This window comes from Cololabis saira, chromosome 21 (genome assembly GCF_033807715.1).
Source record: "Cololabis saira isolate AMF1-May2022 chromosome 21, fColSai1.1, whole genome shotgun sequence".
In the NCBI taxonomy this organism is placed as follows: domain Eukaryota; kingdom Metazoa; phylum Chordata; class Actinopteri; order Beloniformes; family Belonidae; genus Cololabis; species Cololabis saira.
In genome coordinates this window covers 37,452,079-37,477,341 of record NC_084607.1, presented here as the reverse complement: position 1 = coordinate 37,477,341, position 25,263 = coordinate 37,452,079, and the positions used below count along the sequence as shown (strand labels likewise).

Genomic DNA, 25,263 nt, shown 5'->3' with positions numbered 1-25,263 from the left:
TCTAATAATCATACAAGCTGGAAAGTAAATAAACATGTTACCTGTATTATTTATTTTGTGTGAGTGTGTGTGTGTGTTTGTGTGTGTGTGAGAGAGAGCAAAAGAGAGAGAGAGACTCTTACTGTAGTTTGTAATCTGATCCTCCTTTTTGTCATCACGCAGCTGTCTGAAAACTCCAACTCCTTCCTCAACCGAATGCTGAATAGAGACACCATCACCAGAATTAACTACAAACGTAAGACACTGTCTCACACAAACACGCACACGCAGACGCACACGCACACGCACGCGCACGCGCACGCGCACGCGCACGCGCACGCACACGCACACGCACACGCACACGCACACGCACACACACACACACACACACACACACACACAATCATCTGTCCAGTGTCTACATCCACTTCCACCTACTGAGGATCTGCTGGAGCCTGTCCCAGCTCTCTGGGTGAAAGGCAGGGCTCCACCATAGAAATACCCAAAGTAGGGGCAACAATCCTAATCAGCAAGCTGTTGTGCTGCATTCCGTTTGCCCAAAGAGCAGCATTCCTATTCAGGATCACATCTTTGAGCTGGTTTAATGCCACCCTCTTTGCTTGTGCAGCTCTGGTGTGGATGGTCTTCTCTATCCTAAACACTGAAAAAGCTTCTCTTGTGTATTCTTAGAGCGGTGAATTTGTCATTACTGTTATCATTTATTTGAATGTAAAGCAGTTGGGTGTATTACTTTTCAAAGTGCTGTAAATAAATCTGAACTTGACCTACTATAATCTCTGTAATAGTTTGGTAAACTGACATCCAAATTCTGCCTGTTTGTAGTTTATCATGATGCTGTCTGCAGGTGTTGTGTAATAACTGAGAAACAGTCTTATGTCACTGCCTTAAATCATGGTCATGGTAATAAAGAGATCTCCAAATTGCCTGAAAATATGATTTTCATGTTCACACATCCTCATTTCACCTGCAGCACACTGCTGATTATGAAGAAGTCTGAACGACTGGAGCATCTGCCCCCAGCTTCTGAAGCCCTCTACGCAGCAGCTAATCTGCATTAATGGTACAACACTGCTGTAGATATTATAACATGACAACACATACACGCAGGCAGTTTTCATTGTCGTCCTCCAGCAAAAAAGTATGCTTTATTGCATACACATTAGTGCAACATTGCCCAAATCTGTTCTTCAACCTCTGCTGTGAAAGATGCACAGCCCTCTGGAGAATCGTCTTCTTGTTCATGGGGCTAAACATAGCACAGTTACACAACCACAACAAGAAGACTCCAACTTGTTTGTGTGCTAAACTGATGTTAAGCCTCTGCAGACTGCAAGTTCACCAACTAAAACCAGGGTGAAAGTGCCTGAATATGCGGAAGTATACATTTCCATGTAGTCACTATAAAAGCTGCACTTAGCTTGCCTTAGTTACACCTGCTGGACATGAACTACACAGGGAGGCAGCTCTCCAGGCTGAACTCCACAGCTATTGATAATACTAATAAATAATTAAAACTCCACCTTTGTGAAGTAATGCAGAAATGATCATGGTCATGGTACCTGAGTGCAAGGTATTTATTATGTGTTTAAAGGGGACCTATTATGGCATCTAATACCTATTTTAAACAGGCCTTCAATGTCTTAAAAACAAGCTTTTGATTGTTTTTTTCTAAATAAATCAGAAATTCAGCTTCTGAGCCATGTCTTTATCTTCCCATTCTCTAACCTCATTATCTATGCAGGATTCTGAGTGGGCGGGGCTATGATAATAAAGCTCTGTGCTGATTGGCTGCCTGAATGACGCAATACACCGCTACGAAAAAATGGCGGAGGCTCCGGCCGGCGGAGTTACCGTGTCCTAACTGCATACGATGCAAGCGAGCGTCAGCGACAAAATCAATTCCATTGCTTTATTTTCTATTGGACTGTCCTAACTGGCCGCGAGCGACGCAGCGCGTCGTTTTGAGCTGAACATTTGTCGGACTACCTGCTTCTAGTTTCTTCCTGTCGCTTGCGTTGAAAGCCGGTTGAAAGCCGATTGAAAGCGCTGTAGGAAACAGTCAGGATGAGGAACGGCTGATCCAGTTAGTTGAAATGAGAAGTTATCTCTATGATACCTCCTCATTGCCAGGGAGCTGGAAGTTTCTGACCGTTATTTTTGTGTGTTTTGTCAGGATGCTGAGCAGACATTACTGTAATTTACCGTTTTTACCGCTTCTGTTAATGTACTCTAGCTACTTTTAAACCGTTGAGGGAGGGTAGTTAGCAAGTTCAGCACAACAATATGGCCTGTTAGAGTTGAACAACAATTAATAACATAACGTGGTTTGCATTTTGGTTACGTAACGAAAATGCGCAGAATCTGAACGGCTCGTAGAAGTCACATCAGACTGGACAGCTCATCCGGGCGGCTGTACAGACACTGCAGAATTTGGTTGCTTTCCTCCTTCTCTGAGTTGGCAGGCTGAGGGGAGAACACTTTATATATGTTAAAGCAAGAGAAAACATGTTTTTCATAATGGGTCCCCTTTAAAGGATGAACATGAACCCCCCCCTTCCCCCTTCTGTAAAAGTGGGTGAAATAGACACATAATAACGCATGCTCAGTAGACAGTACTGAGAGACTGTTTTTATGAAATACTGTCTGTGAATGATTCATATCTCCAGCCTGAAAACGCTGAAAAAGTAAAACATCCTACGACTCATAGTATCGTCATAAGACATCATAAGACTCATAGTCATTTTACTACTACTACTACAATCTTCACCATCATCATCTTCATCATCACCATTGTTAGGCCACAGTCCTGATTTTGGTGTTCAGTTATTATGTTCCTGATAAGTCAGGTGGTGCTCCGTTTTGATTCATTCATTTTGATAAGTAATTTTCTTTATTATTTTATTAATAATTATTGAAAGACAATTATTAATAACTCTTAAATAACTTTGTGGCACAACATAAATGGTGCCCCGTGTGAGGCTTTTAATATATAAGCTTTGTATCAAGTCTGTCTTAAATAATCCAATATTAATTTTGAAAAAAAATTAATTTAACTTTTTTTTATTGAATTTTTTTATTTTAATTATTTTAAACTTTTTTTATTTTAATTTATTAAATTTTTTTTAAATTCTTATTAGGGCCCGAGCACTGACAGTGCGAAGGCCCTATTGTATCTGTAGGAATCTCTTTTTCTTTTTCCTATCATGTCGCAACTTAAAGAAAAGTCTCTTGGCGCCATGGCCAAAACCGAACAGGAAGTCGGCCATTTTGAATTAATCGTGTAATTTTGTCGCAATTTATGCCATTTCTTCGGCCGCTTCTTCGACCGAACCGTAACGTGCACCCAGGTGTGTTATACATCAAAATGTGCGTCTAGATCCTGCGACGATGGGCATTATGTTTCTCAGTCAAAAGCGTTACCGTGGCGACGATAGACGCCAAAAAGCACGCCCCCCCTTCATCTGGTTGGTCCATATTTGATAGTTCCTACTTTCTGCCATAACCTTTGAATGGTTTGACATAAAGACTCGTGCGTGGTGTCATCGGACTCAGTATTGAGTACTTGACCTTCATTGGCCTGAATTAGCCCCGCACCTTCTTCTGATTGGTCGATATGTGATAGTTCATATTTTCTGCAATAACTTTTGAATGGTTTGACATAAAGAGTCGTGGGTGGTGTCATCGGACATGGTTTTGAGTCCTTGACCATAATTGGTGCTAATTAGCCCCACCCCTTCTTGTGATTGGTCGATATTTGATAGTTGGGGGGAACCTGGGGGGGGCGGCGGTGGCCATGAGTGCGAGGGCCCGTTCATCGCACTCACGCAGCTTTAATTATTGATTTTCTTTTATGGTACTTGATACCCCAACTTTTATGAAAAGCAAGCATACATTAGATGTGTTTTGTGTATTGCATTGTATTGCTAGTGCACTCATTGCACTGTAAAAATGTTATTGTAGTCTTAACTGACAAAAACTACTCAAGGGCGACAGTATCACTTTACTATCAACCACGTAAGACAGGTTGGTTATATTAACACCTGCAGTATAGTGTTAGTGTGAAAGTCACAAGTTGAAGCTTCACCTGTGCATTTGTAACAACAGGAATTTAGATATCTCCTTAAGCTGTCCCTCTAGTGACATTATTTATTTCACTAATATAGCGTTTGGCTCAGACCTCTTCGCACCAGGTGCCCAAGTATCCTCAAAACTATCTGACATTCAAGACATAGTAGCTGGTCTCTATAATTAAGAACGCAACCAGAGAACCACTCACCTCAGATGTGCTTAGTTGTAAAACCCAGCTTCATTCAGATAAACTCAGCTGCGTGGAGGAACGCCACGAACAGTCATGGATGCTCCGTGAGTAAACACTCAGTCTGAGAAGTCATTGCACCTCCGTGAACAGTCGCTTGGGCTCCGTGAGCAGTCGCTGGACTTCCTTGAGCAGTCACTGGACTTCCGTAAAGGGTCCACTCAAAGCTCCAATAAAATGGAGCAGAACTGGACTTCCGATATGGCGCTGTTGGGGTAGGCCAAGCTCTACAGAGCTCTCAGTGAACTTGAGAAATATTTTTGTTTTAGCGTCGCATTTGTCTAAAATATTGTTGTTTACAAGATCATACATATGTGGATAAACCTTCTGGCGTGCTTGGTGTGACTACTATGAGTGGGAAGCAGAAATCCTTGCAACAAACGTCCTCCACAAGGTTGGCTAATAAACTATCGGCTATGGCGGCTGCGGAGGAGAAAGCTAGCGGCGAAGAAAATGTCTCCATGGTACAACTAGTGACTGAACTGGCTAAACACAGGTCTGTTCTTAAAGATTCAATTCAATTCAATTTTATTTATATAGCGTCTAATACAACAGATGTTGTCTCTAGACGCTTTCCAGAGATCCAGAACATGAACATAAACATAAACATAAACATAAACATAAACATAAACCCCCGAGCAATTATTATATAAACAATGGCAGGTAAAAACTCCCTTAGTGGGAGAAAAGCCTTAAGATGACATCTCTACGTTGATTCACAAGCCACTTACACTTTTTCAAGCTGCTGTGGACTTAAAGAGACTGTCAATTCATTGCAAGCTAGATTGGTATCGACTGAAGCAACAGCTGGTGAGAACTTCGAGCGCTTGAACGCGGCTGAGGCAACGATTAAAGCTCTGACAGCAGGTAACCAGGACTTGTTATATCGGGTGGAGGATCTTGAAAACAGACTGCATTTCGAATCTGCAAATATTGAACATCCCAGAGGGTGATGAGGATGGCAAAAACCCTGTCAAATTCATGGAAAAGCTGTTGATGGAGTCTATGTTGGACGTTTTCACTGAGCCACGTGAGTTGGAAAGAGCACGTCGCTCCCTTTATAAGAATCCAAACCTGAGGATCCAGCAAGGGCACGCGCATTAGATCCAGAAGGCTGGAAACAGATGCAACAGACACAGCGGACATTCAGGGAACTAATCCTGTAAAACGGTGTCTTCTTTATGGTGTTTATAGTTACAAAAAATAAGTTGTGTATGATTGCAAAATGTATGACAATATTATATTGACACAAATAGCCAGATGCTGGGACTCCTGTAGATAACACAGGTCATAACTCTTAATGATGCTCACCAGCAGGACATCGTTAGCGAGCCTGTTTATCCCTTGGGATTTAAAGGGGACCTATTATGAAAAAAAACGTTTTCTCTTGCTTTAACATATATAAAGTGGTCTCCCCTCAGCCTGCAAACACAGAGAAGGAGGAAAGCAACCAAATTCTGCAGTGTCTGTACAGCCGCCCGGATGAGCCGTCCAGTGTGATGTGGCTTCTACGAGCCATTCAGAGTAACGACGGGAGCAACGCGTGAAACCACACCCACAACTAACTCTCGCTGGAACAACAACAACTCCGCCGGCCGGAGCTTCCGCCATTTTTTCGTAGCGGTGTATCGTGATGGCGTCTGTTTGAGCTAGACATGCGAATTGCTCTGTTGTTGGTTGTAAAAACCAACACAAGCGATGCTTTGTGCCCTCCCCTGCTATGCGTCATTCAGGCAGCCAATCAGCACAGTGCCTCATTATCATAGCCCCGCCCACTCAGAATCCCGCATAGATACTGAGGTTAGAGAATGGGAAGATAAAGATGGCTCAGAGGCTGAATTTCTAATTTATTCAGCAAAAAATGCTTGTTCCAAAGCTTGTTTTTAAGACATTCAAGGCCTGTTTAAAATAGGTATTACATGCCATAATAGGTCCCCTTTAAACATAGGCAGTTCATGCGCTATGGGTTTTTGGGGTTTGTTGTTCAAGAGGAGGGTTGGATGTGCATCAGGGGTTTTCACTTTTGCCGTCATGAGTCTTTTTCTGTTCGTTTGTACATGTAGCCTGCCAATTTTTCTTCTATCTTTATGAGTGGCCTCAATTCTGATGTAGGTGAGGCTGTTAGGTTTATAAGCTGGAACGTGAAAGGGATGAATGGACCTGTGAAATGTGAAATTGCTTTTTTGCAAGAAACTCATTTACCGGTGAAAGATCATCTCAGATAAAGAAAAGCTTGGCTGGGTCAGTCATTTCATTCAAAGTTTGATTGATTGAGTTTGAAGTTTGGCTATCTTGGTACATAAAAAAATCCTTTTAATCAAACTAAAGTAATAAAAGACTCACAAGGATGACACGTGGTCATAGTGGGAACTTTATATTTTAAGCCCGGGGGACACCGGGTCCTCGGCGTCGGCTGAGGGGGACGCCGGCTCCTAGACTCTGGCTGAGGGGGACACCGGGTCCTCGGCACTGGCTGAGGGGGACACCGGGTCCTCTGCGTCAGCTGAGGGGGACAACGGGTCCTTGGCAGGGGCCTGGGTGTTGGCTGAGGCGCAGGCAGAGAAACGGGGACAGGCTGGGGCGCGTCCAGAACCTCCTCGGGAACAAGAACATGGCGAGGTGCGTCCGGGACCACCACTGGAATAGGGACATGGTGTGGTGCGTCCGGGACCACCACTGGAAAAGGGACATGGTGAGGTGCGTCCGGGACCACCACTGGAATAGGAGCGTGGTGAGGTGCATCCAGAACCACCTCAGGAACAAGGACGGGAGGGGTTTGTCGCTGCTGCCGACATCGTCTCCATTCTTGCCTGAAAGCTCTTGGGCCCACCTAGAGCCAGACGTGTTCCCCGGAAGGGTGAATCTGGCTCCTGCCAACAGGGCCTTGTTTTTTTGGCTTTCTGGAGGAAGAATTCCCACCAGTCCAAAGTCTCTCCTGCTGGGTCCATGCTGGCTGGTCCGTTCTGTCAGGGTGCGGTTGGAGTAGTACCCAGATGCAGGAGACAGGAGGCAGGAGTTCCAAAAAATGTGATTTGTTTAACTAAAACAAAAACAAAACGTTGCAAGGCACGATACAAAAACCAGAGCTTCAACAAGAATCAAAAGTACAAAAACATGACGAGGCACATTTTCAATCCATTTTTATTAATATCAGAATCAGAATCAGCTTTATTGGCCAAATTTGAACATTGCCCGACAAGGAATTTGACTCCGGTTAGCATCTGTTATAACAGAAGTTATCTCTACGCGCTTTCCAGAGACCCAGAACATGACTAGAGACCCAGAACATGACCCCGAGCAATTATTACATAAACAAAGGCAGGTAAAAACTCCCCCAGTGGGAGAAAAAACCTTAAGCCAAACCGTGGCAAGGAAAAACTCCCCTTTAGGAGGGAAGAAACCTTGAGCAGGACCAGGCTCATAAGGGGGGACCCTCCTACCGGAGGCCAGACTGGGGAGGTTAGGGGGGGTGGCTGGCCAGGACGTCAACAACCACACAGCAGACATCCCTACAGGAAGGTGGAAGCAGCAGCGGGATGACCGGAAGGAGGGGGCTGCAGGCCAGCATGCAACTCCCGAAGCTCCGGCCTGCAAACATACAAAAAAGAGGAAAAACGGTGGCCAGCACGAGAAACTACAAGTACGATGGACAAAAATAATGGCTAACAGGTACTTATAATAAATTAAAAAATGGAAGAGGAGAAGAGAAAAAGGAAAGGGAGAGGAGAAGAAGGGTGAGAGGCACCGCCCAGTGGATCATGTGTATCGTGGATCGGTGTCCCCCTGCAGCTTAAGCCTATAGCAGCATATCTACCACCAAGCTATATTTGAGACTAACTATTATATTCTTGTTCTATAGCTGCAACTATGACTACTGACTCTAACACACTAGAGTATAATGAACTGTGGGTGGGCACTGGGGTCCTGATTTAAGACTTGAGAAACTGTGGTTGAGGTTGAAATACATGTGTGTCAGTCTGAAACTGTATGTATGCATATTAATGATAAATTGATATATATGTATATATATGAGCAACTGAATGAAATGATGAAATGGTAAAAAAGTTGACCCACACACTCCTATCTTGGCCATAAAGCCTCCGAGTTTGTTTTCACTGGATCAGACGAAATCTTTTCTTTTGCCTCACCACGTGTATAAACAGCCATCGTGACACGCGACCACGCAAACACACACACACACAATCTTTCAACACTTGTGTAAATAAATTCAGATTAATTTGAAAGAGAAATTGAATGAGAAATGAGAAATTGTTTGTGTTTATTTTATACATATTTGTCACAGCTGCTGGTTGCAAAGGTCGGTGCTCGGACTCCTTCCTTCTCTGTTGTTCTGTAACGCCCCCCCCTGGCAACCGGCTGGCACGTAGGTTATTATTTTCCTGATAAGTCAGGTGGTGCCCCATTTTGATTGATTAATTTTGATCATTCATTTTGATAATTAATCTTCTTTATTAATTACTAATAATTATCTAAAGACAGTTATTAATAACTGTTTAATAACTGATCTAGCATCCACTTTGTGGCACAACACCATCATCATAAATCATCCTTGTGTCATGTCTAAAATTGTGTTTGTTCAAAATTGAGACTGTGGAAATCTGAAAATAAAGACTGACAAAATAACTTATATTATATAAATTATCGCCGTCTACCTCTAAGATGCATTCTGTTTTCTTTCTGCTTGATTATATTGAAAATATGTCCATATATCATCTCGTTGTTTCCAATCACCACTGCCGCTAGGGTCCGTCATCCTGTGACTGTGACGCAGCGGTGTTGCGTTCAGGTGCTGCAGGTGATGCCAGGTGACCAAACCAGGACAGGTTGCAGTGCTGATATTTTTACATTTTTGACAGACATGTCAAAGGCAGGCAGAAATGTCATGCATTTTGAACGTCTGACCCACTAACATTTTCGTCTAGTCTCGTCTGGTCAACAAACTAAAAAACACGTCTCGTCATGTTTTTGTCATCAAAGAGCCATGTTAAGCTCGTCACCGTCTCGTTATCATCATAAAAAAAAGGTGCGTCGACGAAATAATTTCGTCATCGTCACCGTTGACAAAAACAACACTGCACTGGTGACAGAGTGTATAACTTGAGCATGTGATTTAGTAAATAACATGATTATTAGGGCCCGAGCACTGACAGTGCGAAAGCCCTATTGTATCTGTAGGATTTTTTTTTCTCGTTTTCCTTCTCACAAAATGAGGGCCTTTTTGCCCCCCTAACCGTGCCCCAAAAGTCACCAAATTTTGCACGCAAGCCAGGCCTGGCGAAAAATGTGATATTTAATGGTTTGCATTAATGGGAGTGGCAAAATGGCTCAACAGCGCCCCCTAGAAAACTTTGTGCCTCAAGCCCCACAATACGGTTTGACGTACATGCACGAAAATCGGTACACACCTGTATCATGTCACAACTTAAAGAAATGTCGCTTGGCGCTATGGCCAAAACCCAACAGGAAGTCGGCCGTTTTGAATTAATTGTATAATTTTTCTTCGGCCGTTTCTTCACCCGAACCATAACGTGCACCCAGGTGTGTTATACATCAAAATGTGCGTCTAGATCCTGCGATGATGAGCATTACTTTTCTCCGTCAAAAGCATTGCCGTGGTGACGATAGACGCCAAAAAGCACGCCCCCCTTCATCTGATTGGTCCATATTTGATAGTTCCTATTTTCTGCCATAACTTTTGAATGGTTTGATATAGAGAGTCGTGGGTGGTGTCATCGGACTCTGTTTTGAGTCCTTCACCATAATTGGTGCAAATTGGCCCCGCCCCTTCTTCTGATTGGTTGATATGTGATAGTTCCTATTCTCTGCCATATTCTTTGAATGGTTTGACATAAAGAGTCATGGGTGGTGTCATCGGACTTAGTTTTGAGTCTTTGACCTTTATTGGTGAAAATCGCATGCGCGAGGGCCCGTTCATCGCTGCTTGCAGCTTTAATTTTTTTTGTAACGTCACAGATTTGTCAGTGTAATATGATTCACCGGGTGCCAAATTGTGTTTTAGAGCGAGCTTATTGCTCTTAACTCATCACATTCTTTAGCGTTGTCTACCAGAACGACCCCAAAATGCGACTACATGGTTGCAGCCTGGTTCCAGTAAATGCACCATACACTTGAAAAAGTAATTTATTTGCTCTTTTTTTTCTTCCCCAAGTTCTATGCTTAATCCATGTTTTTGTATTTGCATAGTCTCCGTGATGATACTGTCATTTCAACATACTGACTTTGTTTGTTGTATTATTGTTTTCTAGATGATGCGTTCTTATTAATGGGCCTGAATATAGCCGACCTATACCCTGACACCACACGCTACATCACCTACGAGGGCTCCATCACCATCCCACCCTGCTATGAGACCGCCACGTGGATACTCATCAACAAGCCTGTTTATGTGACACAGATGCACGTACGTAAAAACAATAAATAAGGGATGTTGGATGATGTGTTTAAAGGGGCAGGAAATGTACAACTTTCATTTTTGCTGCCATAATGTGCAAACATTTCTAAATGACAAGCGACCACTCAACTTTCTTCCTAAGTGGTTCGGCTAAGAGAAGTTTTGGTCTAACCATTATGAGGTTGGAATGAAAAGCACTGTTTTGTCAGGCAACTAAAGACTTGTTTCTTCTTTCTTGTCTCTTAGTTGGCTCAAGTTAAAAAAAAATCCTCTTTTATCAGTTGTTTTAATCAAATGCATGAAGTTGATTTATTGGATGATACAAAAATGTGATCCATTTGGAGTCATAATGACCCAGTTATAAATATACGCCCCATGTTGAAGTGCAGTTGGGTCTGTACGTGAAAGCTTTCATTTCTTGCTGTATTGTATATAGCTCTCTTTATTTTTTATTCAACCCAAACTCTTCAGACGAGGAAGCTCAACACAGTGTTGCAGCACGTCTCCACCCAGGACAGCACTTACCTGCATGCATCAGTGCGGTCGACTCCCACGCAACATCTGCTACGTACTCTCGCTGCATTTACCGCTGCTCTTGTGTGCCGGTCATTTGTTCTTGCATGACTGTCATCCCTTTTTCTGTAATCACTGTCACCTTTCCATTGTTTAGAAATGTTGTCAATACAGGAGCCTTTGTTGCAGTAAATGATGATTTGCAGTAAATAATTTGATTCTAGTCACACACACACACACACACACACACACACACACACACACACACACACACACACACACACACACACACACACACACACACACACACACACACACACACACACACACACACACACACACACACGCGCAAAGGTAAAATGGAGTGCTTCTCAAGGCTCAGAAAGAAAAAATGATGGAAATTCAGTTCCAAGGCCTACACCTCAAACACTGGTACCTAAAAGTGTATTTTAACTTTTCAAGGTCATAAAACTCCATCAGCTGGGAGACTTTTCCACCACCCATCGCTCTTCTATCCTGTTTTGTTCATCCTTTTATGGAGATTTTAAGGATTTTTTCATATGCCCATGGATCGCTAGAACCTCCTCTCTTTGTTACAGCACATTTAAAAACAACAATTACATAACCTGTTACCCTGAGGAGAAAATTGTCTGCCACCCTGTCAGTTTCTCTATGCTCATGTAAAATAAGCCTGGCTGTGATCACAAAGCTATAAAACCCTGAACAACGATATGCAGTACCCAGTGATAGTTGCGATCTAGTTTCTGCACTGAGAGGAGGGCTTTGTCTGGAGATGATGCCTGAAATACATCTTTCTCAGGAGTTTTGATGAGGAAATGTTCATGCTTGGTGATTTGTTGTAAAGGTGCGCCATCTAAAAGCTGTTTAGGCTCCTTGACTTTGAGAAGAACCCGTTTTGAGAACCGTGCGAGGGGATACCCAGAAGAGCGTAGGGCCAGACCGAGAGATTTCTAATCCCCTGATCTGAAACTCCTCCCGTCATAGCAACATCTATTTACAAGCATTTTTTTAAGGTTACGCTCTATAAAGATTGGCCTTTTATGTTTTTCACTGTATGAGATGCACTTTAGTGAGTTTCTGTCAGAATAGCAGAAAGATAAACACACTCCTAGGTCTGGCAGAATTGACTAACAGTGGCAGTTTCATCATTATTAGTGGATGCTTATTTATTTTCATTAAAAACATACCATGTCCTTATCAAGTAAGGTAAACTCATTCCTTAACATGGGGATGAAAACAGTCTGAAAAGGATCAAATAAACAGTAATATTCCCTGAAGACAGACAGACAGGAGACAGGAAACCGCTCATAGTGCTGAGATGGTCTGTCCTCACACATCCTAACCACCAACGCCGGCACAGCTGAGGATGTGGGAGCCATTTGTATTAGGGATCCCATAAGGCTGAGTGTGTAAGAAAGCAGAGGGTTAGCATGTTGTGACTAAATAATGCAGGAAATAAATGATCGTATAGCCACTCTTATCACTAACATGGAGGAACAAGCCATTAGAGTGCTCACTGAGCAACACAGCTATGCTGAAAAAAAGCAAGAAACTGGGATTCCCTTGATTTATTTATTTATTTATTTTTTTTTTTAAGAAATCTTTTCTTAGATGATTGGTGGTAAGTGGCAGTCATCTATGAAGAAATGTTGTAACAATCATCTGGAGAAGCAAATCACATCCGACTGATAAACTGAAATCCACAAGAAGCTTTTAGCCAGTGCATCCTGCAGCTCTGCAAAGCTGTCTGGGGGAAAGTAAGAGGTAAGTGACGTGAGCAGGTGTCAGCAGCAGGTGTTCGGCTGCCACTGAGGATGCAGAAGAGGCCAGAGCCTCTCACGTATCCTGTCTAAATGACTGAGTGGTGGCCAGTGATGTTTTAATGGTATTTAAATGCATTCTTGAACAGTCAAATTGTCTTTCTCCAAAAACAACATAAAAAAATGGTGTTTCACCATGATGCCAGATGTGTGAAAGGATTTTCAAGAGGAACGGCTGTTCAACATTTGGAGGATCTTTCCAGAGACAACATTCAATTCAATTCAATTCAATTGTATTTGTATAGCGTCTAATACAACAGATGTTGTTTCTAGACGCTTTCCAGAGACCCAGAACATGAACATAAACCCCTGAGCAGTTATTACATAAACAATGGCAGGTAAAAACTCCCCTAGTGGGAGAAAAGCCTTAAGCCAAACAGTGGCAAGAAAAACTCCCCTTTAGGAGGGAAGAAACCTGGACCAGGACCTGGCTCATAAGGGGGGGACCCTCCTGCCGAGGGCCAGACTGGGGGGTATCGGGGACGTCAGCAGCACAGCAGGCAGGTGGAAGCAGCAACGGGATGACCAGAGGGGGTGGGGACCGCAGGCAGGTGGAAGCAGCAGCAGGATGACCGGGGGGGGGGGGGGTGGGGGCCGGTGAATTTCACTCTACCTGGGTTTGGGGAGAATGCGTCTGTGAGTTGAGGTGGTGTATACCATCACTACAAGTTAAAAGAATAGAAGAGGATCAAGCACAAAAGGGACAGAACTATAATGTCAACAAAATCTAACTATCAGTTATTGCAGTTTAACAGAAGACACAAATCAAGGTTCAAGGTTCAAGGTTCAAGGTTACTTTATTTGTCACACCAAACATCTGTCATGAATGAAATTTTGTTTCCCTCTCATCCACGGAGCAATAAAAGCAAACAATACAAACAATACATAAAAAGAGACAACAATAGTGCAACAATTTGTGGCAATAAAGTGCTATAAAGTGCTATGAGGAGTTCAGTTCAATTCAGGTGCCTTAGACCAAGGACAGTGGGACCAGACTGGGGGGGAGAGCTGGCAGAGAGTTCAGCTTCCTAACGGCCAGGTGGACAAGGCTGTCCCTCAGCCTGCTGGTCCTAGCCTGGAGGCTCCTTAGTCTCCTTCCTGATGGCAGGATAGTGAAGCAGCTGTGGATGGGGTGGGTGATGTCCCTCGCGATCCTGAGGGCTATGTGGGTCAGACGTGTGCTGTAGATGTCATGGAGGGATGGAAGGGGGGCACCGATGATTTTTTCAGCTGCTCTCACTGTGTGCTGCAAGGTCTTACGGCAGAGTTCAGTGCAGCTGCCATTCAGATCATTTCATTTATATGTTCAGAGGCTTTTAATATAAGTAAGTAGTTTCAGCAGTCAGCAGGTGTACTGAAATTCAGTCAGAATAAGATCCTGTTTCATTTCTCTGTGAACACATCACATCATAATGAGGTTTGCTCATCCTGGAATCCCAGGTTCAGAACTGGTTCCACTCCAGTCCTGAAAACACCTGCCACTGCCATGCCCTGGTTTGTTTGTAAATGTGCAAGTGTTAGGTTCATTATTCAGCATACCCAGTACTCGAGTTGTAAAAGAAAATCAGGGGGGCTGGTGGATTTGATCATATGGGGACAGATAATTTGTGCTGATTACAAATAATATAATATATTACAAATAATAGCAGTGACCAAAACAGCTGCAGAAATACTGCAGGAATGACATAGCAGCAGTTAAATGCAGCCTTCTGTAAGCTTTAAATATCCACTGGGCTTACATCAAATACATCAAAACACAACAATAAAAAACACTTTTCTGAACTTATCAATATGACTCTGTCCTTCACAGGATAAGTAAAATGGATCACTGCAAAAACTCACAATCTTAACAAGAATATTTGTCCTATTTTTAGTTAAAATGTCTCATTTTAGTAAAAAAATCTCATTACACTTAAAACAAGACTCATCACTGGAAAAAACAACAATTTTCACCTGTTTCAAGTAGATTTTCACTTGAAATAAGTAGAAAAATCTGCCAGTGGAAATTTGTTGCTTGTAATGAGAAGATAAATCTTATCCCACTGGCAGATTTTCCTACTTATTTCAAGTGAAAATTTACTTAAAACAGGTGAAAATTGTCAAATAAGTTATTTTTCTGGTGTTATTTTTCTGGTGATGACTCTAAATGTTGAAATAGCAGTAAAACCACATTCATTGATTAAATGACATAAGGGATGGAAAGGGGGGATGGCAGTTTTACAGGGGGGATGATTTGGACCGTTTTTATTTCAGGGGGGATGCCATCCCCCTCATCCCCCCTCATCCCCCCTCAACTCCAGTACTGAGCATACCTCTGGAAGTAAGCGCATCTGAACTGATCAGAACCGTGTTCCAACAGATGCATTCCCTACGCCTTCTCAGCCAGAACGAGCCGTACAAGATCTTCCTGAGTATGAGTGACAACACCAGGCCCGCCCAGCCGCTGCTGCAGCGCTGCATCCGCACCAACATCCACTTCAGCAAGCAGGGCCGCGACTGCCCCAACAACCGGGCCCTTCGCCCGCAGTACAGAGGTAATGTGACTGCTGCAGCCGACTGTCATTTCTGCACAACTAAAGAAAGTACAGAGGTAATGTGACTGCTGCAGCCGACTGTCATTTCTGCACAACTAAAGAAAGTACAGAGGTAATGTGACTGCTGCAGCCGACTGTCATTTCTGCACAACTAAAGAAAGTACAGAGGTAATGTGACTGCTGCAGCCGACTGTCATTTCTGCACAACTAAAGAAAGTCAAGGAGAAACAAGTCAGTTTTGCCAAGTTTGAGCTTATGTTCCTTTAAGCGCTTTCCCCCTTTCAGAGCTAATCAGGGCAGCTTTTACATGTTCATGCCAAGATTGGAGATCATTTTAAGTCATTTTTAGCTAAACTGTCAAGCTCGTTGGCCGCATTCAGTCAGTTACAAACGAACAGGAAACTTTCAGTCAAAGCCAGTGAATCAGTGTGAAAGGCTTGGGCAGGGAAGGGCATCATACTTTATGTAGCGAGACAGCATCAGCTAAGAATTATGACCGGCACAAAAGGGTCCATATTCTGGCAGAACCTTTCATATTTATCTGCTTAGAATTAGAGAAAGGAATCTGTATACAAAAGTTCATTTAAGTGACTGCTGTCTGTGTTTGTTACCTTTGGAATATTATACTAATAATAGCTCACACTTCTTTCCAGCACCTAGATTTAAAGGCTTATGTCTTTTATTCAGACATGTAACAATTATTTTCCTAATTCTTATTAAGTACATTATAATGAGGTTTGCCTTGTGTTGAATTGTGCCATATAAATAAACTTGCCTTGTCTTGCCTTAAGTAGGAGCAACGTCCAAGAATAACTTCCCAGTGGTTCTAGTTTTCCTTTTAATCTCTTATGACCTACTTAAGTAATGACGTAATAGTTCAGCATGGGTGTCCACAATTAGGAAATCTTGGAGGAATGGTGGCAGTGAAGTAGATCATGTTTTTGGCAGCATCACACTCTTATGCATATCAGCAGTTATTAAAAGATGGCCTTTTCCAAACTGAAGACTGAGTTGTGAGTCACATGGGCCTCCGGCATCACTCTGGGATGTTTGGTACCTGCTTCCATCAACGGAAAAAATAAGAAATAAAAGGTAATAACTTGATGAATGTAATATATCTGAGACAGCTGCACATATAGTGAATGGAAAAGCTTCTAAACTTCCCACAGTTTTAGACTTTTCAGCCTTCACTGTGAGTGTTAACAAGTGATAACCAGGGTCATATATCCAGAAAAATCTACTACTAAAAAATCAATGGACCTCTAAAGAACCATAAAGAATACCCTTTCCAAAGGAAACTTGGGAAAACGTTGTACTTCTTCGTCTTCAGTTCTCTGCCCGTAGTTGTCTCCAGACAATAGTCGTCTCCCCCATTAAGTACAACTATAATGTTGGCGGTGAAACATTAAATCCTTGGATTTTTCATTTTTTCATTCTTTCCTCTCCAACAACAGCACCTGTAGTTAGGATACAGTGAGGGCAGTGGTGCGTTTACGTCTCGTAGCTGATGTGTTCAGTGTAAGAAGTGATAAATAGAGAATGCAAAGAGATCCACATACTCAATATTTTTTAAATGTCCAGACAGCTACGCTGATGTTCTGATTTCAGTGTTACTGTCACCATAGTGCTTCATATTTTGCACATTTATGAATTACAGTTATTTAGCTAATTCCTCTATATTTAGAATGTAAATTAATTGAAACACAATTTTCAGCTTCAAACATTTTACGACCAAAGTTTTTATATGAATGTACAGGACTGTCTAATAAAATTAGAATATTGTGATAAAGTTCTTTATTTTCCGTAATGCAATCAAAAAACAAAAATGTCATACATTCTGGATTCATTACAAATCAACTGAAATATTGCAAGTCTTTTATTATTTTATTCACAAAGCCTACCATGGATAAAGTTAAATCAAGGACCGTAACGTCGCCCGGATCGGCGTCACCGGGGCCCCGCCCTGGAGCCAGGCCTGGGGTTGGGGCTCGTAGGCGAGCGCCTGGTGGCCGGGTCTCAGCCCGAAACGGCGACGCGGGTCCGCCTTCCCGTAGGCCCACCACCCGCAGGAAGGTCCATGAGAGGCTGGTGCATTGTGGACTGGGTAGCAGTCGTGGCGGGGTGCCTCAACGACCCAATCCCTGGACCAAAACCCTCACAGTGGGGACATGGAATGTCACCTCGCTGGGGGGGAAGGAGCCGGAGCTTGTGCGTGAGGTTGAGAGATACCGGCTAGAGATAGTCGGGCTCACCTCCACACATAGCTTGGGCTCTGGAACCCAGCTCCTTGAAGGGGGCTGGACCCTCCACTACTCTGGAGTTGCCCAGGGTGAGAGGCGGCGGGCTGGTGTGGGCTTGGTTATAGCCCCTCAGCTCAGCCGCCATGTGTTGGAGTTCACCCCGGTGAACGAGAGGGTCGCTTCCCTGCGCCTTCGGGTCGGGGATAGGTCTCTCACTGTTGTTTGTACCTACGGGCCGAACAGCAGTGCGGAGTACCCGGCCTTCTTGGGGTCCCTGGGAGGAGTACTTGATGGTGCTCCAACTGGGGACTCCATTGTTCTACTTCAACGCTCACGTTCTACTTCAACGCTCACGTGGGTAATGACAGTGATACCTGGAGAGGCGTGATTGGGAGGAACGGCCTCCCCGATCTGAACCCGAGCAGTGTTTTGTTGTTGGACTTCTGTGCTAGTCACGGTTTGTCCATAACGAACACCATGTTCAGGCATAAGGGTGTCCATCAGTGCACGTGGCACCAGGACACCCTAGGCCGGAGGTCAATGATCGACTTTGTTGTCGTTTCATCTGACCTTCGGCCGCATGTCTTGGACACTCGGGTGAAGAGAGGGGCTGAGCTGTCAACTGATCACCACCTGGTGGTGAGTTGGATGCGCTGGCGGAGGGAGAGGTTGGACAGACCGGGCAGACCCAAACGGATTGTGAGGGTCTGTTGGGAACGTCTGGCTGAGCCCTCTGTCAGGGACATCTTCAACTCCCACCTCCGGGAGAGCTTCTCTCGGATCCCGGGGGGAGGCGGGGGACATCGAGTCCGAGTGGACCATGTTCTCTGCCTCCATTGTCAACGCGGCGGCTCGAAGCTGTGGACGCAAGGTCTCCGGTGCCTGTCGTGGCGGCAATCGTAGAACCCGGTGGTGGACACCGGAAGTACAGGATGCCGTCAGACTGAAGAAGGAGTCCTACCGGGCTATGTTGGCCGGTGGGACTCCTGACGCAGTAGATAGGTACCGGCAGGCCAAGCGGGCCGCGGCTCGGGCAGTCTTGGAGGCAAAAACTCGGGTCTGGGAGGAGTTCGGGGAGGCCATGGAGGAGGACTTTCAGTCGGCCTCGAGGAAATTCTGGAGGACCGTTCGGCGCCTCAGAAGGGGGAAGCAGTACTCTGCCGGCACCGTTTATGGTGCTGGTGGGGAGCTGTTGACCTCGACTGGGGACATTGTCGGACGGTGGAAGGAATACTTTGAGGATCTCCTTAACCCGACTGACATGCCTTCCACTGAGGAAGCAGAGGGTTGGGACTCTGGGGCGTGCTCATCCATCACCCAAGCCGAGGTCACCGAGGTGGTTCGTAAGCTCCTCAGTGGCCGGGCACCGGGGGTGGATGAGATTCGCCCTGAGTACCTCAAGTCTCTGGATGTCGTAGGGCTGTCTTGGCTGACACGCCTCTGTGACATTGCATGGAGGAAGGGGACAGTACCGCTGGGGTGGCAAACCGGGGTGGTGGTCCCTCTGTTTAAAAAGGGGGACCGGAGAGTGTGTTCCAACTACAGGGGGATCACACTTCTCAGCCTCCCGGGGAAAGTCTACGCCAGGGTACTGGAGAGGAGATTACGGCCGATAGTCGAACCTCGGATTCAGGAGGAACAATGCGGTTTTCGTCCCGGTCGTGGAACACTGGACCAGCTCTATACCCTCCGCAGGGTGCTCGAGGGTTCATGGGAATTTGCCCAACCAGTCTACATGTGTTTTGTGGATCTGGAGAAGGCATTTGACCGTGTCCCTCGTGCCATTCTGTGGGGGGTGCTGAGTGAGTATGGAGTCCGGGGCCCTCTACTAAGGGCTGTCCGGTCTCTGTATGATCGAAGCAGGAGTCTGGTTCGCATTGCCGGCAGTAAGTCAGACTTGTTCCCAGTGCATGTTGGACTCCGGCAGGGCTGCCCTTTGTCACCGGTCCTGTTCATAATTTTTATGGACAGGATTTCTAGGCGCAGCCAGGGGCCGGAGGGGATTCGGTTTGGGGACCTTAGGATTTCATCTCTGCTTTTTGCAGATGTTGTCCTGTTGGCTTCATCAGACCGGGACCTCCAGCATGTGCTGGGGCGGTTTGCGGCCGAGTGCGACGCGGCAGGGATGAGAATCAGCACCTCCAAGACCGAGGCCATGGTTCTCGACCGGAAAAGGGTGGCGTGCCTTCTCCGGGTGGGTGGAGAAGTCCTGCCTCAGGTGGAGGAGTTCAAGTATCTCGGGATCTTGTTCACGAGTGAGGGAACAATGGAGCGTGAGATTGACAGACGGATCGGTGCAGCGTCCGCAGTAATGCGGTCGATGTACTGGACCGTTGTGGTGAAGAGGGAGCTGAGTCGAAAGGCGAAGCTCTCGATTTACCGGTCAATCTACGCCCCTACCCTCACCTATGGTCATGAACTTTGGGTAGTGACCGAAAGGACAAGATCGCGGATACAAGCGGCCGAGATGAGTTTCCTCCGCAGGGTGGCTGGACGCTCCCTTAGAGATAGGGTGAGGAGTTCGGTCACCCGGGAGGAGCTCGGAGTCGAGCCGCTGCTCCTTCACATTGAGAGGAGTCAGCTGAGGTGGCTTGGGCATCTGTACCGGATGCCTCCTGGACGCCTCCCTAGGGAGGTGTTCCAGGCATGTCCCACCGGGAGGAGACCCCGGGGAAGACCCAGGACACGCTGGAGAGACTATGTCTCTCGGCTGGCCTGGGAACGCCTCGGACTCCCCCCGGAAGAGCTGGAGGAGGTGTCTGGGGTGAGGGAAGTCTGGGCATCCCTGCTGAGGCTGCTGCCCCCGCGACCCGGGAACGGATGAAGTGGGAGAAGATGAGTGATGATGATGAGTTATTATTTTAATATTGCTGATTATGGTTTACAGTTTAAAATTAAGATTCCCAGAATATTCAAATTTTTTTAGATAGGATATTTTAGTTTTCTTAAGCTGTAAACCATGATCAGCAATATTAAAATAATAAAAGGCTTGCAATATTTCTGTTGATTTGTAATGAATCCAGAATGTATGACATTTTTGCATTACAGAAAATAAAGGACTTTATCACAATATTCTAATTTTCTGAGACAGTCCTGTATGTGGTAGTGTCGTGTCTGCAGAAAGGCTAAAGTAGAAGAGCACAGGTTAGGGGGTTGGAGTTAAAAAAAAACAGCTACCACACAAAAGCACAACACCCAAGAATAAATATGCTGTACAGCCTCTGCTGTGTGCTCCAAATACCTCTGTTATTGATCGTAAGAGCGGGCCTGCGCTCCATAACACAAAACACATTTCACAGCCTCCCTTTTCTCTGATAAACATCGTGCAATACAGAGCCCAAAACTCAAAGCCAAGGAGCCAAAACTACAGGTGGATGAAACATGGAGAGAACAAGCAAGATCAACAGACTGAGGAAATGTGCAATTCTTGGGGAGATTCAAAGAAGCATTAGGTGGACCAAATTAAAGCTTAATCTGGCCACAGGGAGGCTATAAAGAACACCCACAATCAGGGTGCGATTTGTGAAAAAACCAGAGGGGGGGATAATTTTGAGAAATATTTTTATTCAGAAAAATGACCACACAACAGCGGGCCAACAGTATATATATGAAAACTTGTTTCTTGTGTAAACCTTACACTTAAGCTACATAAAGTAGACGGTAGGCCTATTCTGAACATGAACCGGACCACTGCATTTGCAGAAATACTTTCTCCTAATATTGTTTTTAAATGTGCCAAATAAAAATAAATAAACAAAATTAATATTTTTTAAATTCTTTCTCGATATCAGTTTAACAGAAAACATGGGAGCTCCTCAGCCGGGGAGTTTCTGCTGGCCTCCATCCCATCAGCAATGTCACATCTTGTTTCATCTTCTGTCGCATTTTTTCTCGGGATTTTTGGTTGTGATCCTGTAAAATATGAGGATATGCAGCTCTGGATTCTTTTCATTTTTTCATTCATTTGACTGACTGTATCTTTTATTTTGGCGGGCCGGAAGTCGGACTTTTGGAATGCAAGAAAATCCGGTTGGTTTTCAAAATAAAACTGCTTTCTGTGGGCGCGACTCGCTCCCGGTAGCAAAATCACACACAAGCAGAATGAACACGGACTCTGTGTATTTTGGTTGTTATTACTTGTTATTAATTACGATGTAATGGTGAAAATACTTTGGGTAAGGGGGATACATTTTGTCCCCACCGAGGATCAAAATAATTCAGCAGAGGGTAGGACGTGTAAACCAGAGGGGGGAAATCCCCCCCATCCCCACCGGCAAATCGAACCCTGCCCACAATGCTTCTCAGACCAGCCAACGTTCTCAGATCTAGAAGATGGTTTCCAGCCCAAGAACTTGCAAAAAAAAAGAATTGCCCAAATAATATCAATACCTCTTTGTATTTGAAGCATCCTAATGCATTGATATTAATATACCAGAAGGAGCAAAGCAGTCAAAGTATGCATAAAGATCCTACAAAAATAATAATAGCCATCAGATCTCACACCTATGAAGTTATTGATGACATCTACGTAGGAGGGATGAGGTCTAGGGGAAGACCAAAGAGATTTCTGGATGTAGTGAAAGAGCATATGAAGGTAGTTGATTTGAGAGAAGATGATGGATGCAGAGGATAGGGTGTGATGGAGGCTGGTGATTGGCTGTGGCGGCTCCTGAAGGGAACAGCTGGAAGGAAAAGAAGATCAGAGGTTTTGATGAGGTACGGGGACAGCCTGCAGCACACCGGCACCCATGGCAAAACTGCCAACTGGATATCACACCTCACACTGGCCCTAGGTGGTTTGGAAAAGAAGACACTTATGATTGGGGCATAATCAGTACTCGAGTTGTAAAAGAAAATCAGGGGGGATGGTGGATTTGATCATATGGGGACAGATAATTTGTGCTGATTACAAATAATATAATATATTACAAATAATAGCAGTGACCAAAACACCTGCAGAAATACTGCAGGAATGACATAGCAGCAGTTAAATGCAGCCTTCTGTAAGCTTTAAATATCCACTGGGCTTACATCAAATACATCAAAACACAACAATAAAAAACACTTTTCTGAACTTATCAATATGACTCTGTCCTTCACAGGATAAGTAACATGGATCACTGCAAAAACTCACAATCTTAACAAGAATATTTGTCTTATTTCTAGTTAAAATATCTCATTTTAGTAAAAAAAATCTCATTACACTTAAAACAAGACTCATCACTGGAAAAAACAATAATTTTCACCTGTTTCAAGTAGATTTTCACTTGAAATAAGTAGAAAAATCTGCCAGTGGAACAACATTTTTTTTGTTTGTAATGAGAAGATAAATCTTGTCCCACTGGCAGATTTTTCTACTTATTTCAAGTGAAAATCTACTTGAAACAGGTGAAAATTGTCAAATAAGTTATTTTTCTGGTGTTATTTTTCTGGTGATGACTCTAAATGTTGAAATAGCAGTAAAACCACATTCATTGATGAAATGACATAAGGGATGGAAAGGGGGGATGGCAGTTTTACAGGGGGGATGATTTGGACCGTTTTTATTTCAGGGGGGATGATTTGGACCGTTTTTATTTCAGGGGGGATGATTTGGACCGTTTTTATTTCAGGAGGGATGATTTGGACCGTTTTTATTTCAGGAGGGGATGATTTGGACCGTTTTTATTTCAGGAGGGATGCCACACCCCCTCATCCCCCCTCAACTCCAGTACTGGGCATAATAGATGAACTTAGGTTCTGTCTCAGATTGGCATGAAACAATTTATTTTCAAAAGCCTCCAGACTGGTCCCGAACCTGGCCAGATTTATTCGGGATAAACACCTGTTTTTTGACCCTCAAAATAAGATTCAAAACCCCCCATATGGCTGTAAATCCACTCAAGATGACAAAGACCATGTACAGCAACTACGAATTTGTGACTTTCTATGTGTGTTCTAAATTTGAAGCTTCGTTAACCCTTGCTACATTAAAACGACATCTGCTTGCAAGGCTGGGCTCTTGCGTCAAAAATGTGTCAATCTCAGACCAATCTGTTTCTGGATGGTAAATCAGAAAATACCAGTAACTGTAACTTCATAGCATGATTTCATCATGGTGCATATTGCGTTGCTAAGCTGAGCAGTTCAGGGGCTTCCTGAAGGCTTACTGCACACAAAAACTACCATTTCACTTGTACTCACCTATTGGTGCCACAGCAGTTTCTCTGGCAGGAATAGTGCTATAAAAGACCCACCTGGGCCTGGTTACACTCTGGTCTCAAACAGGCCATGTTTAGAAGCACAATGTTAGATAAATCCGTGACAAAGTCACAAGTTGGGGATAAACTTGATTGAAATGCATCTTTCTGGAAGGGATTAAAACATCTTTCTTCTGTTTATGAGACTGTGCAGTCACACATTGCAGCACTATCTACTAAAGCTCAGAGCAGTCGAGAGCACACTGGAGAAATCCATCAATAAAGTTTAGTCTTCTTATCATTTTGTGGTGAGAAAGATTATTCCCAAGTAGAAAGATTCAAGCCAGTGGCTTATCATGCCACATTATCCACACTGTGCTTGATAATCTTGGGCTGGTATTAAATAGGAACAACGTCAAAGGGACCTATTATGGCATCTAATACCTATTTTAAACATGCCTTGAATGTCTTAAAAACAAGCTTTTGATTGTTTTTGCTAAATAAATTAGAAATTCATACACCACTACGAAAAAATGGTGGAAACTCCGGCCGGCGGAGTTAGTTGTGGGCGTGGTTTCACGCATCGCTCCCGTCATGACGTCACGACAGGAGCAGAAACTTATTGTCTCGTAGATCCACATCACTGGACGGCTCATCCGGGCGGCTGTACAGACACTGCAGAATCTGGTTCCTTTCCTCCTTCTCTGAGTTGGCAGGCTGAGGGGAGACCACTTTATATATGTTAAAGCAAGAGAAAACCTGTTTTTCATCATAGGTCCCCTTTAAATTAATCTGGTTTAAATTTCCGGAGTGACTATTTGCACCAGGGTACAAATAGCTGAGCTATTCACACCCTGTTACATATGAAAACAAATGCGTTGCCCATGTCCCCACTCTAAAATTGGAACCATGTCAAACAACAGAGCCAGACAAACATCTGCTCTCACACTTTTGTATGAATATTTTTTGCTCTTATGTCATTGTAAGATATTTTGAAGAGATTAAATGAAGTTCAGTTGATCAAAATTGGTGTGAAGACCTGTAAATCACTGTTGAGCTGCTTGTAGGTTTGAAGCCATTCCATGTGGCATTACATGGGGTATTTAACCTACAATAGCATACATTGATATTGGTAGAAGGGTGTAAATAGCCTAAGCCTTAAATGTTAGCTAACCTACTTAGGAAATAAAAAATGACAAGTCATCATT

At 44.1% G+C, this 25,263-nt stretch overlaps 1 protein-coding gene across 2 annotated transcripts in view; it reads left to right on the top strand.

Annotated features, from left to right (window-relative positions):
• Positions 1 to 25,263, top strand: part of LOC133421789 (carbonic anhydrase-related protein 10-like) — a 198,388-nt gene that overhangs the window by 159,748 nt on the left and 13,377 nt on the right. The window contains exons 7-9 of one of the 2 annotated variants that reach the window (XM_061711551.1): positions 163 to 235; positions 10,603 to 10,757; positions 15,462 to 15,636. In XM_061711551.1, coding sequence (XP_061567535.1) covers positions 163 to 235; positions 10,603 to 10,757; positions 15,462 to 15,636 — 403 coding nt within the window. The remainder of the gene's footprint in view (positions 1 to 162; positions 236 to 10,602; positions 10,758 to 15,461; positions 15,637 to 25,263) is intronic. The other variant, XM_061711552.1, reaches the window with a different exon arrangement.